The 13,498-nt window shown below is 45.6% G+C and overlaps 1 protein-coding gene across 3 annotated transcripts in view; it reads right to left on the reverse strand.

The window, feature by feature from the left end:
- The window catches only part of NPAS2 (neuronal PAS domain protein 2), a 180,583-nt gene that overhangs the window by 5,863 nt on the left and 161,222 nt on the right, over positions 1–13,498 (reverse strand). For 2 of the 3 annotated variants that reach the window (XM_090281940.1, XM_090281938.1), the window contains exons 13-19: positions 13,169–13,310; positions 12,564–12,667; positions 10,035–10,124; positions 7,222–7,368; positions 2,674–2,871; positions 1,110–1,315; positions 726–818 (exon numbers count right to left, since the gene is read on the reverse strand). In XM_090281940.1, the coding sequence (XP_090138066.1) occupies positions 726–818; positions 1,110–1,315; positions 2,674–2,871; positions 7,222–7,368; positions 10,035–10,124; positions 12,564–12,667; positions 13,169–13,310 (980 nt within the window). The remainder of the gene's footprint in view (positions 1–725; positions 819–1,109; positions 1,316–2,673; positions 2,872–7,221; positions 7,369–10,034; positions 10,125–12,563; positions 12,668–13,168; positions 13,311–13,498) is intronic. The other variant, XM_090281939.1, reaches the window with a different exon arrangement.

Genomic DNA, 13,498 nt, shown 5'->3' on the forward strand with positions numbered 1-13,498 from the left:
AGGAGAAAGGACTTCTTGGGATGGCCTCAAGGGATAGCTGTAAGGCATGAGGGCACACCAGGCCTAATTAGCTAGCACTGTCCTGGTGAACTTCTATTACAGATTAAACCAGTGTTTATATAACAAAGATGTAAGATAGTTCTATTTCTTCTTCATTTCATCAGGCCACACACTATTTTCCAGTAACTATTCAAGTATTCACTCCTATGTCTCCAGTAACTTTTGTCTCTAGAATTAAACAGCCAAGCAAAGCTGCTTCTGCTCCTCGGGTTTCTCCTAGGGAAAGGAGAGACAGTTGTATATATGGGAGGGACAGAGGGTCTACATTGCAGAGTTTCACAATCCTGCAGCATAGTTCTAGAATCACAGAGCATGCTAAGAATGTCTGTGGAATCTGCCAGCATGTGCTGGTCAGCTGGAGCCAAGGGCTACGTTTACCTGGGGTATTGCTGAGGGTGAAGGCATTTAGATCTGTAAAGACATTGGAGGATGATGAAAAACTGAAGATAAAATTAATTGTTTCATTTGGGTCCTGTTCTAAGCATGGAACACTGACATAAAGTTTTATCTACTCAAATGGGAAATGGTGGAAGAAAAGCTGAGGGAAGAGTCCTTCAGAGAGTGTGGGACTCACGGCGGAGCTAGTGGTCCAGGCAGGTGAGGGCCTGCCAGCCTGGGACCACCCAGTGCAGCTCTTGGCCTCCTCCCTCCACTTGGCCACCTACTTGACGTGCTGTCCAGTTCTGCCAACCTCGGAGGGCTGCCTTGCATCACAGGACCCAGGCATCATGGGCTGGATTGGCTGGCTCAGCAACAGCCTTTGAGCAGAGGAAAATACAAATGGTAAACGGATAAGCACCCAAACCGTAGATCTGCTGGATGATGGCAGCACCCACTCAGCCTGGCTAGGTCCTTTCTGTCTGCAGGAATCCCTTTGCCTGCTGTTCTCAGAGGGTGAGGACCACGTCCTCTGGCCATCAAGACTCCGCCTTCTCTGGCCTCTGCATTAGCGGAGATCGACAACAGAGGTCTGGGAATCTGAACTTTGCTGAAATGAGTAGTCTCAAGCTCAGCCTCAGTTATCATATAAACAAGGACAGTCTCCCTACCTGAGCTGCTGATCGTGGCTGAAATCCGGGCTGGGCTGGCAGTGGTTGGTGTCCTTGGTGTTGGAGGCCAGTGTGGTCAGGCTCAGAGTTGGTGAGAGCACAGCTATTGGGCTGCTGAAGGGGGGTGTCAGGCTGCCCACAGGGTGGTGACCTCCTGGTATCATCTGTGTGATTCTCGTGATTCTCATTGACTTGGGACCCTGAGCCTCATTTTAATGAGAAAGGCAAAACTTAGACTTAGCTCAGCTGTCATCTCCCCAGGAACCCTCCCAGAACAGCCTTTCTACACACTCCTTGGCTTTTCGTTTACCTTAGGGCCTATTGACAATTTATTAAATTATTTTGATCTTGTGACTGTTTTCCCCATTCAAGCAAAAGCACCTCAAGGATTCATTGCACCCTGGGGCTGAAGACAGTGCCCGGCTCAGTAGGCAAGCCTCAGATGTGTGCTGAACAACCTCCTGCTTCACAAATTCCCCTGCAGACATGGATCCATGGCATTCTCCTGCTCCAGGTCCTTTGCAATTTCTGATGCCTGTATGTGCAGTGCTCTTCCCCCAATACCAATGTGTCCGTTCCCTCATCTTGCAGGTCTTTGCTTCAGTGCCATCTCCTCAGTGAGGCCTTCTCTGGCCACCTGGTTAAAACTCCAACCCACACCCTCCTTCAGCAGTGTTCCTGCATTGTCATTGACATGTTATGATTTTTACTTAATTCTATCTCTCTTCGCACTTGGATAAGAGATTCTTTTTGGTTCACTGCTGTCCCTTGGTACCTAGAACTTAGTGTCTGGCATGCAGTGAATACTCAATAAAGATTTGTTGAGAAGATGGGCTTGGGTTTACTTTTGGGTTTTCTGCTCTTTTTCACTAACTTTCCACTCACATGATGGCACCGCAATGTTTTAATTCTCAGAGCAGCTCCAAAATCTTTCCCTATCAGATAGTGTCAATCCTGCCCCAGTGTTTCTTTGGCAGAATTTTCCTGGCTATTCTTGGACATTAATTTTTCTGCTGACCTTTAGAACCAAAAGATTGTATTTTAAAGTAAAATGCTTAAGTTTGGGTGAAGGCGGACTAAACTCTGCTACATATACTTCTCCACATTTTATTGTACATTATCTGTTTATATTCCTAGAGTTCCCACTAGACTAGAAGCTCTTTGACATCAAGGACGACTCTTATTCCTCTGGGGGCTATTAATAACAGGAGCTCTGGAGAGGTTCACTAGATCCGTGATTATGTGTATGAGTACAGGAAGCTTGAGGGAAGGCTGTGTCCTGTGATCCTCCAGTAGGTGCTCAGGACTTCTCAATTCCATTCAATTCTAGGGCTATTTACTGGTGACCCTGTCAGGTAGCAAGGCCACTGATGGCTTTTAATTAATGGTAATGGTAATGGAATGAGGGAAGGGCTTGGAAGGGAATCTCGGGGAGAGGAGCATGGTGGTCCTGGGGAAAAGAAAAACAAATGGAAGTGGATGACCTCTGTTCTCACACTGATAGTGGCTAAAACTGGGAGTGGATGATGGGGACTCATAGGGACACATGTGTGAGGATGTTTACCTGGGTTGATATCACACTTGAGTCTCTGAGCAGGTGCTGGTCTGTGACCTGGGTAGAAGTCATCTGCCCTGGAAGCTGAGGGCTGGTGGCAAGTGGAGGCTGGGCCCCTGGGGCTGACCTCCGAAGGAGCTGCTGTTGAGCATCAGGCTGCTGGGCACTGCTAAAGTTCAGGGATACAGCTGGCTGTTGCAGAAACATCTGGAAGCACAACAGAAATGCATTTAAGGTGGTATCAAATGGCCTCCACAGGTGTGCGCTTGTATCTTCTGTCTATGGAAAGGAGTCTGCTTTCTCATTCTCTCTTACTCACTGAACATGGAGATATGAGGTGCCCAGATGCCATAGCACAGGGCAAGGTCTCTGAAACAAAGCACTGGGCCAGAGAGAGACACTGACCCTGACTTCACGAAGGTTATAGTCTAGTGATGGAAGTCTAAGAGTGTCAAGACGCTTAGACCCAGATGGTCTATCAATAATTGATGTATGTAAACCTGAAACTAATATAAAGTAATACTGAATGTAAACTGTAATTGAAAAATAAAATTTAAAAATAAATTGATGTACTTGCATAGAGTCTAGGCTGGCTTATCAGTTTATTATTAGAAGGGAGGAATATCTTGTCAATGGAATAAATGATGTGGTAATGGGGACAGAGAGTTGGCTAACCTGTGGCATGGATTAGGCCCTGTGCCCAGCTGTGAATCTCTGATCAATGACAAGGGTTTGAACCCATATTGTAGATGGGCACCTTCAATCGAGTACTCCCAGCCAGGATGGCAAATCTGTTCCCATTAATAAGGTGATCACACTACCAGGAAGGCAAAGAATAAGCTTTATAGTCTTCATGATACTCTCAATGCACTATATTATCTAAGATGTCTCAGACATAATTTAAGGGGCTTTGATACATTAGCCTGGTGATTTTAACTTGAAAGGTTTAAAAGAATTTGATCAAGTTTGTAAAGAGTGTTGAAGTTTGTGAGAACTTTGATCTACCTCATTTATAAATTTGGTGTATTTGATTTAAAATAATTGCTTAGGTGCTTACAAATATTTTATTTCTTAGGCTTATAAAGCTGCCCTGTTAGTTATGTGAAATGTTTGAAAGATTTAGGTATATTAAATTTGTAAATTAATGGCTTTGATATGTAATGTTGATTATTTACAATCTGTTAAAATTTAAAATTAAACATAAATGAAAACAAGTAAAAACATTGCTTCTTTTAGACCAAATTAGTAGATCTGTAAATACAATATAATGTGTATGTTGACTCTAGAGGCTTAAGAAAAATGACTTTAATAGTTTTAATAATAGTTTAACCTTAAGGCCTATAACTAGTTCTTTTACAAAAGCTTATCTTGGGCATTTAAAACGTTAACTAGTGCTTGCTTAGGCAGTGCATAGAGTAATATTATCTGTATATGCTGATTCTTGACAAACTGTTTCACTCCATTTTAGGCCTTTACCTTTGAATTCTTCAGAGAAGGCTCTCTTTCTCCCAGCATCTGGAGTTTGAACCCCAATTCCTGCAATCAGTGTGGTACAGCCTCGTACCAGTACAGAACCAACAAGCAACATTTGCTGAGTGGTTTTGGGAAGGCAGATGTAGAGCTACACCAGGCAGATGCCTGGAGGAGCACTTAAAGCTCAGGCAATTCAAGTGTCTAGTTCAGAGGTGGGGTAAGTGTCTCCCAGAGGCCCAATATTGGTGGGTGGCCTAGCTGGACTAGTTTTCCCATTGAGTGTTCTTCCCACCATGCCGCCCGTTCCCCACTTTCCCTTCACAGATCCAGCCCCAACAGAGGAGTCTGCAGTGTGAAATGAGGGCTCTTTGTCACTTTACAAGTTAAAAAAATTTTTCTGGGTATCCATTATCTCAGATTTAGGACCCATTCAATACAGATTCAGTCTGATGATTAGTGCTCTGTGTAATTCCTGTTACCCATTATAACATGGCTTCTTAATAGCACATAGTGTGACCTATAATTCAGCACTTCAGCAAAAATGCAATACTGAACCCCAATAACATACTTTCTTTTAATGGAAGGACACAATTTACCTTCTGATTACAGGTCAAATAAATGCAATCTTTATTTATGACAGGCTATAATCTAGCTTAAGTCAGAAATACTTTAGCTCAAATTCCAGCCCCACTATGTGGTAGTGGAATGACCTTAGGTGATTTTCATCACTTTTCAAAGCCTTAGTTTCCTCACTAATAAAACACTGACAGTAACAGCACACACCTCATAACAGCACAGACACTTGGTTTGCTACTGTGTCCCATTAATGTATGGTTTCCTCCTGTTTATCGCTGTATCCCCAAAGTGCCTACCAAGTGCCTGGGCATCTGCTGGATGGATAAATGGATAGATGAAAGACGGATGGGTGGGTGGATGGATGCAGGGGAGGATGGATGAATGAAAAGAGAAATGAATGGAAGAAAGGAAAAAAGGAAGGGAGGGAGGTGGGGAGGAAGGACATCAATCGCCCTTGTTACAGGTGTCCTTCCAGGCATTTCTTTGAATGACCAGCAGAGGGCACGCATGCTCTCAAAAGGAGAGGGAGAGGCACCCTTCCTAGAGCTGCAGGGGCAGACGGAGCCTTTCCGTTCAGCGGCTCTACCCAGGTAACCCCTCCTCTGTGGCTACATCCAGTTGCAAATAGCAGCACACAAGAGGACTGCTCCCTCACAACCCAATGTTTTTAAAAATCATACTTAGCAAGCATTCCCGGCACACACGGTCTCAGTGGAAGCTCCCAGCCGATTAGTAGAGTAGGAAAGCCTACTGCATGAAGATCAAGGACGGGCGGGGCAGCCCTGGTATGCGGCTGCGCACAGCCAGCTGGGACTTCTTAAAAGGGCTCGGAGGTCAATTGTACAGGAAGCAAGACAGAAACATTTCCCTAATTCAAGTGGGAAAGTTATCAGAGGAAAAATGTACTCCTAATTTTCAAGCACAAACCAATCCTACACTCATACGTGTTTTTCATTATTCTTATCTTCTTACTTCTACGAATACTAATTATTCCAGTATATTTCAGAAGTAAACAAAATAGAGATGTTGTGTAATGAAACCCCATGTATCATTCATTAGGCTTCTACAATTATAAACGTTTTGCCATTGTTATTTAATCTACCCCCACTTTTGGGGAGAGGGGTAATTTTTACTTGTTTTTCTTTATGATTGAATCATACAGTTTTTTTTTGGAAGGTATTTCTTTAAATCTCCAAACTTGCAAAAATACAAGATCAACTGCTGGAGGAAATGCTCTCTGGTTGATTATCTGTGGATTTCCACGTTCTCCAGACAATTCCACCACAAAGGTAATGTTCCAAGACCAGCTGGATCCTGGATCAGTGAAGAAAGAGGACAGGCTAGGGGAAAGCAGCAGGGCCCTGGCCGTGGCTGTGGCTTTCTCAGCAAAGCTCGGGCACACGTACAAAAGCTGGCCTGGGTGACAGTGGGCAGGAGCTGGAGCCTCACTGATCTCCAGCCTCTTTGAGGAGCCAGCCTTGGACAGAGTGCTGTGCTGGGCACCTCTGGGAGCCCAGGGACACACGATGGCCTGCCCCTGGTGTCCCCCATTGCCCAGTAACTCCACACTATTGTGTGATGCCTGCACAGGGCCTGCCCATTGGCGTTTCACTGCACTGGAGGAGCTGTGGGGACAGTGAGGGGACAGGGACCGAGCTCCAGCCATTTTCCCCAGGGACCTCTCCTACTTCTTTCTGACTCTTCTAATGGGGTGCAAAGGCTTAGAGCTCTCACGAAAGCCTCCCACGTAGCTAGAATTATATTTCCAATTAAAAGCGTTAAAAAAAAAAAAAAAAAAAAAAAAAGCACTTTGGAAGAAAAACAGTCCTGGACTGACATAAGTGACACTTGGTAAAAAATAATTTACCCATGAAATAGACCTAATATATAAAGTTTTTCTCCAAGATGAAACTCTCAAAAGGATTCAAAGAAGTGACAACTGGGGTCACAGAAGCTGCTGCCATCAGTGCCTACAGAGCACCCCAATTTGGCAGGGTGCTGACCTCCAGTCCCCAGCTCCCCTGCTGTCCCCATTAGGGTGCAGATGTCATCACTTCACACACCTCCCACCTCTGCTTTAAGGTGAGGGAAAGCAGAAGCAGAGCTTCTGTTGGCAGCCTGGGCTGGGTGCTGAGGATGCAGGGTTACACAGGAGCTGGAGTTTATAACCCATAGGATGGAGGCTGGCGTCGGCACAGGGTGATCCACCTCCAAACCCGTGAATGAAAATGTAGGTGAGGCAGCAAATTTGTGCCCAACAGAGATGGAGAAGAGTGATAAGGATGTCATGCAAACTTTATGCTTGGCCTGGAGTTGGGGACAGAGGAGGTGGTATTTATTCCTATACTCCTTCCATGGAGTTTTCAACATGGCTTGTGAGCAGGGTGTGTTCAGGCCATGCAGAGGGACTGGGAAGGATGCCCTGCCTGCCCTGTGAGGGTGATCAGGACCCATCAGGGAGCAGGGAGGACAGGCCACACTGGATCACTGGCCCAGCAGGGGCATCACCTGGACGCTGGAGTCCTGGACAAGGCACAGCTGCTCCTGGATCCTGTGGAGCTCCTCCTGCTGCCACCGGATGTTGGCCTGCAGGACCCGCGTGCGCTGCTCCAACTGGTCTTTGATGGTTTGAAACATGCTGAACTGTGCTGGAAACTTCAAGGTGGAGTCAGAAAACACAACCAGATGAAAGAGTTATTTCTACCTTGCAGACATATGTTGCTGATGTTCTGAGTGGCCCTGCCCACTTTCATTTCTGTCCCTTCTCCACTCTTTTCAGAGTCCCTACTTAGTGACCCACGGCCAGAGTAGGGGTGAGCTTTTCTCAGACCTGCCAGAATCTGCAGGCCTAATTTATTACACTGTAGTCTGGAAGGCCCACAGGACCGAGACATGTTTTTGTAAGCAGTGCTTACAGACTGGTATTTCAAATCTCGTCAGATGGACAAATGGTTTTGGAGATGAATGCCAAAAGCAGCAGGCAGATCCTCCCACCTTTTTTCCCCTCTCATCTAGGGCAGGAAGATTTTCATGTGATGGCTTCACAGGCACATTTGGATCCTATCATTCATTATTCTAAATCCGATCCTGGAGAGCAGGGCTCTTCTGTAACCGCTCCCCAGTGAGCTTGGATCTGATGGTACATTCCACCAGAGCCCTGCTCTCCAACCAGCCAGCCTGGGGCCAGGGAGAACTTGTCACCCTCCCTCCCCTCACCCAGGCTCACGTTTGGCTATGCATTTCTTAGAAATCTGTGCAAAAAAGAACTAAGGAGAATAGTAGAAGCACCTAACATTTATCCCAAGGTGACCTTGTAGGAGGGATATTGACATTTATTTGCCAAGATCATTGTCTCCCCTGGCTTTCACCTCTGAATTCCTTTCTGGGACAGAGGTTGGCTTTAGGAAAATCTTGCAGGTAATCTCTGCTCCCTGTCACCACCTATCTACCCAGGCACAAGGCCAGTGGAGAGAGGGGATCATGGGATGTGAGGTACGTTTAAAACTACCTATGCTACACCAGGCAGTATTATAAAAACCTTTATCAGGATGTAAATAATCAGAGCACTAAGTTGGAGTTTTCAGACAGAATTTGACTGAGAAAGAAAGCAAGCTAGATCAGATACTTAATTTAAAAAAACAGAACACAAAGCTTCTGTGGTAAGTTCTAGAAAGTCAAGAGACACTCAGGGGAGCTTCTGCTGTGTGCCGTGAAGACTTTCTGGGTTAGGGGACTGGGCAGCCCTCTAGGGCCAGCACTGGGCTTCATAAGGGCTACTTCTAGTATGATTCTTATTTTCTCAAGGTGTTCAGAACACCCAAGCATTACAGTCATGATCTTGGCCCTTTTGATAGAGATCTACTCTGACTTAGAGACTTTCAGAAATATCACAGGAAGCAAAAACACTAGTTTCCCAGATTTTGGATTTTGTGTGTCCCCATTTCCTAACAAGGTGCTGTAGTGATAACCCCAGTGAGGGGGAGAGAGAAAATTGTAGAACTCATTGTTGCACATGGGGTAAATATGAGAAGAACCGACTGACTTGAAAGGTCAGTATTATGCAAAAATGTCTTAAAAGAATATAGTTATTAATTATAATAAGCCTAATGGACTAAGAACTGTCTTATTAATTAAAATGGTGTTTGATAAATGAAAGATTAGAAATCCCAAAGGGCCTTAACCATTCATTACATATGTATTATAAAACAAAGAAATTCTTGACTATGCAAGACCAAGAGTGAAAGAAATTCTCATTTCCTGTGTGCTTGGATTGAAAAAAGGTACGACTAATTTCATTACCAAATGTGCCTGGAAATTTGAACATAAAAAATTCTTTATTTTTTTTCCTTAATGAGGATGAATACAGACTAATTTAATTAGTTGACTCTGAATGAGTAGCTTTTACATCTTTACTCAAACCTGACTCTGGGAGGAAGCATATGCTAGCTTGTGTTTTTCTTCTTCCAGGAACATTCGAGACCACTGCTGATGGGGCCAGGCCTCAAGCATTTCAGACATTTTCAAACTTCCCTCTGAAGCACATACCTGGTTCCCTCTTCCCTGTTGACCCTGACCTTCTTCCTCTCTATCAGGCAACCTCCCACCCATCCTTCCTGGCCCAGCTCAGGTGTCACCTCCTCTGGGAAACCACATTGGACTTTCCTAGGCAGAATATTTTCTTACTGGTTCTATAAAACACATGCCCTACCATGGTGGTTTCTCTCTTTATATGCCCAACTTCACTTAAACTTAAAACAAAAACAAGGGCTGCATTACAGTATCTCTGTAGCCCTCACACTAGCTCATGGACAGACCTAGGCAGTAACTTGTAAATGTTGTTGAAACAAGGAAGGAGTTACTCAGCAAAGTCATGATCACCCTCCCCCATTTTATAAACAAACATATTTATAGTATTGGACTCATAGCTTTTATGGCCTTTCAGAGTCTTCCTGTGACATTTGGCCTAATTTGGACCTTTTCTAAAACATTAGGACCAATGTAGAGTGGTAAAAAATGAGAGGAACATGGAAAAGTGACAGAGAGATGAACAAGACTATTTGAAAGACTGAGAAACAGACACTGGAGAAAAAAAACAGAATGTCTCTGGAGAAGATGAGAATGGTGAACAGGGCAGGTGTAGAAACAAAGTCCATAGCTCAACATGCCCCTCCTGCATGTTGGGAGACATATTCCCTGTTTTGGCACCTAAGCGCATGCTACTCAGCAGCACCAATGCCCCCACACACTCAAGAAGACACCATATGTCCTGTCTTGGTGAAATTCCACTGCCGGATTCCCTTTCCCCCCAGTCCCAGAGTCACCTGTGCCAGGGGGGCAGGTGAGTTCTGCAAAATGGTCTGAGGCAGGAGCTGCTCTGTGAGATCACGGGACGATGGAACAGGCAGGGGAGGCTGGGGAAAAGACGGGCTCCGTTAACAGACACTGCTTCTGGGTCATTACAGACTTGCAGCCGTGCTGTCTCTCAGCCAGCTAGGTTTCCTAGTATAAAGGAGGCCCTTCTGTACTAGTAGTGAAGAGCTCACTTCTGAAAGGTATAGGCATGTGTTTCCTGTGAAAAGGTGGGATGGCAGGCTGGTGTGGGGTGCAGGTGGTCCTTGAGCAAGACCCCTGGGGTCACTCAGGGTGCGTGGTGCCTCCCATAAGAGTGTGCTTTGCAAAGCTGCTGCTACGTGCTGGAGCTTGGCAGCTCCACACCACTTCCCCTCCCTTGCCTCCTCTTCAGACTCTGTCCTTGGTGGATTTGACTGCTCTTCTCCCTACCTAAAAATTCTTAGCAGTGTCACTGAGCAGTGTGAATGAGGTTGTACTGATAACCAGTGTTGGCTTTGTGTGCAGTCCTTACCATTTTTGCTCAATACTAATGCAGGTGGACTGACACACTAGGCACATCTATGTCCGTGAACTTATCCGGGCAGTGAATACGGGTGCAATTTGCCACACTCTGCCTGAACTCTGTTAGAGACTGCTGGGAAGACAAGTGAGTGACAGACCTTGTTCTCTGATTACTCCGGTGGGTGGAGAGACAATGTGTAAAAAAAGAAATGAAACCCTCAGCGTCACAGGCTGAGTTTCAAAAGAAAAGTAAAAGGGTTCTTCTGAAGTTATTCCAAAACTACCCCTAGTTCCTAGAGAATGTGAAAAGCAGTCCGAATGGAAGGTACCACCAGGACAACATGGGAGGAAATGACAACAGGAGACTATTTTAAATGAGAAGTCCCAGGCACAGCACTAAACTCAAGACTCGTTTAATTCTCCCAACTGTGTTCCCCTGAACAGTGGGAGAAAACAGGAAAACTGCATGGGCACTGGTGGCAGGAGGAGTTCTCCTGGGCAGCCGCATGTGAGTAGAATGGCAATCACAGTTTATAAGCTTGTCTAAGCTTGGCTAGAGGGAAATAAAGTGGTTTTTATCACATTCTACTTGTAAAGAAGATGTGTCACTCATGCTTTTCAAGCAGTGTGTACATAATCTTTGTGGTGATGGAAAGCAAGAAGGTGACCCATTTACTCCTATCTCCAAACTGTCAGTGAGAGATGGGTATGAGATATTTGGCAAGTGTCTAGATATGGCCCTTAAAATTCTTGACACTTATTCTATCTAGTGGCGGAGACCTATGTTTCTCTGAGTGAGTGTGTGACTGCTTTGACCCAAGATGTCAAGAGGTGTGGCAGAGGTGATGCTATGGACCTTCCAAGGCTAAGTCAGAAGGCCATGTGGCTCCCTCTTCAGACATTGCCTTTTGGAACCCAGTCACTGAGCCAGAAGAAGCCTGGAACACGGAGAGGCCTGTGCGAGTCAGTGGTGGACAGTCTCAGCTGGCCCTATTCTTCTACCAGCCCAGCCCAAGTACTGGATATGTTAATGCAGACACACCTGGGATGGGGAGTCCTGGCCAGGGAGCCCTCTGAAACCATGTAGCAGGACCTTTCTGAATTCTTGATCCAGAATCTGTGAACGTGAAAAGTGACTGCTGCTTTGTGTCTCTGAGTATGATGTGTTTGTACATGGCAGCAGCTCCCTGGAGTGCTGCACATCAGTGACTATGCAGACAGCAGTGTGCTTTCTAAGAGGCTGCTCACGGCCTGACTTCTGGAGAAGTCTAGCATGTATCAAGGACAATGCCTGGTATATGCAGAGGTACATTTTGGTTGACAACCAAGCTTCTCAAACATTTTCCTGGAGGAAAATGAGATCCAAAACAAGAGAATCCTAATCATGTCCCCCTAGAGCAGAGGTTCTCAACCTGTGGGTCGCGAACCCTTCAGGGGTTGAACGACCCTTTCACAGGGATCGCCTCAGACCATCGGAAATCACATATATAATTACATATTGTTTTTGTGATTAATCACTATGCTTTACTTATGTTTGATTTGTAACAATGAAAATACATCCTGCATATCAGATATTTACATTACGATTCATAACAGTAGCAAAGTTACAGTTATGAAGTAGCAATGAAAATAATTTTATGGTTGGGGGTCGCCACAACATGAGGAACTGTATTCAAGGGTCACGGCATTAGGAAGGTTGAGAACCACTGCCCTAGAGGTTCTGGGGTTGTGACCCCAGGTCTGAACTTTCGAGCTTTATTTTTAAAACTCACTTGGATTTTACACTTTAGGAATATACATCCATGTTAATTTTGGTATGAAAATGTTTAATTAGTTGCCAATAAAATCACCTAGCTTCCCACCCCCACCTGCCATCCCACACTCTCAGGCTCTAAGTAGAACTGGTTCCGGGGCAGATACAGCACACCATCTGTGGCTCTGTGGGCCTGGCACAGTGTTGCATGCCCTGGTTAAGAAGTCTTGGGTCACACACATACCGGTATCGTGGCTGCCTGGCTGAGCACAGGGAGCTCTTGGGGCAGGATGGCCAATCTTGGCACAGCTGTGGTGCTGGCCTCTGCCATCAGCTTGCTTGGAGTGGCTGGAAGAAAGCAACAGATTGCCTTCCTGACTCACACATTCTTAACAGCTTTCTTATAAAGAGGGGACAATAGCCCTGCATGCGTGGAGAAAGGGCTTGACTGCAATCTCTGACAAAGGAAGTCCAAGAGAAGCAGAAGTGGGTACCAGAGCCACTGGAGCAGACAAATGACAGCAGACCGTCCCCATACTTCATCCCCACCACTTGCTTCAGCCACCTACCTGACCACACAGCTTACCAGAGCTACTAAAACCTAGCCAGGTTATTGAATCTGCATATCACCTGTGTTACGTCTGCTTCGTGTGACAGTGGAGTAACCACGGCGTGGAGAGGTAGAAGGCGGGAAGTCTGTGGTAAAGGTAGCCCGAGCGTGGACAGTGTACTTCTGCTCCATAGGCACACACAGACGTGATTCTGCTTTGGCCTGAGGCCCTGCCTGGGGCTCTGTTCCCCGACTGACAGGGCACCCACCCCTCTCCCCATCCATAGCATTATACTCACAGGTGGATTCTGACATGGCTATGTGTGAGGATTTATGGGAACTTCTTGAGGACACTGATGGCGAGTGACTTGTGTTAAGGCCTGAGGTGCCCACATCAAGTGTATTAAAGTGCTGCTGAGGTTCCAGGCTTGAGCCCTTGTCCTGAAACAGACACACACACAGACACACAATCCACATTTCAGTACGGAGATAATGAAACTGAATTACGTGACTTTAGTTCTCCACTAAATATGTAGGAAAATGTAGAGGTTGTTAAAAGAACTCCTGTAGCTGTTTGGGAATAATACTACACCCACTTGGGCGGAATATTTATACATCTCTATAAATAT

This window comes from Furipterus horrens, unplaced genomic scaffold, assembly GCF_987537825.1.
Source record: "Furipterus horrens unplaced genomic scaffold, mFurHor1.1.pri manual_scaffold_6, whole genome shotgun sequence".
NCBI lineage: Eukaryota > Metazoa > Chordata > Mammalia > Chiroptera > Furipteridae > Furipterus > Furipterus horrens.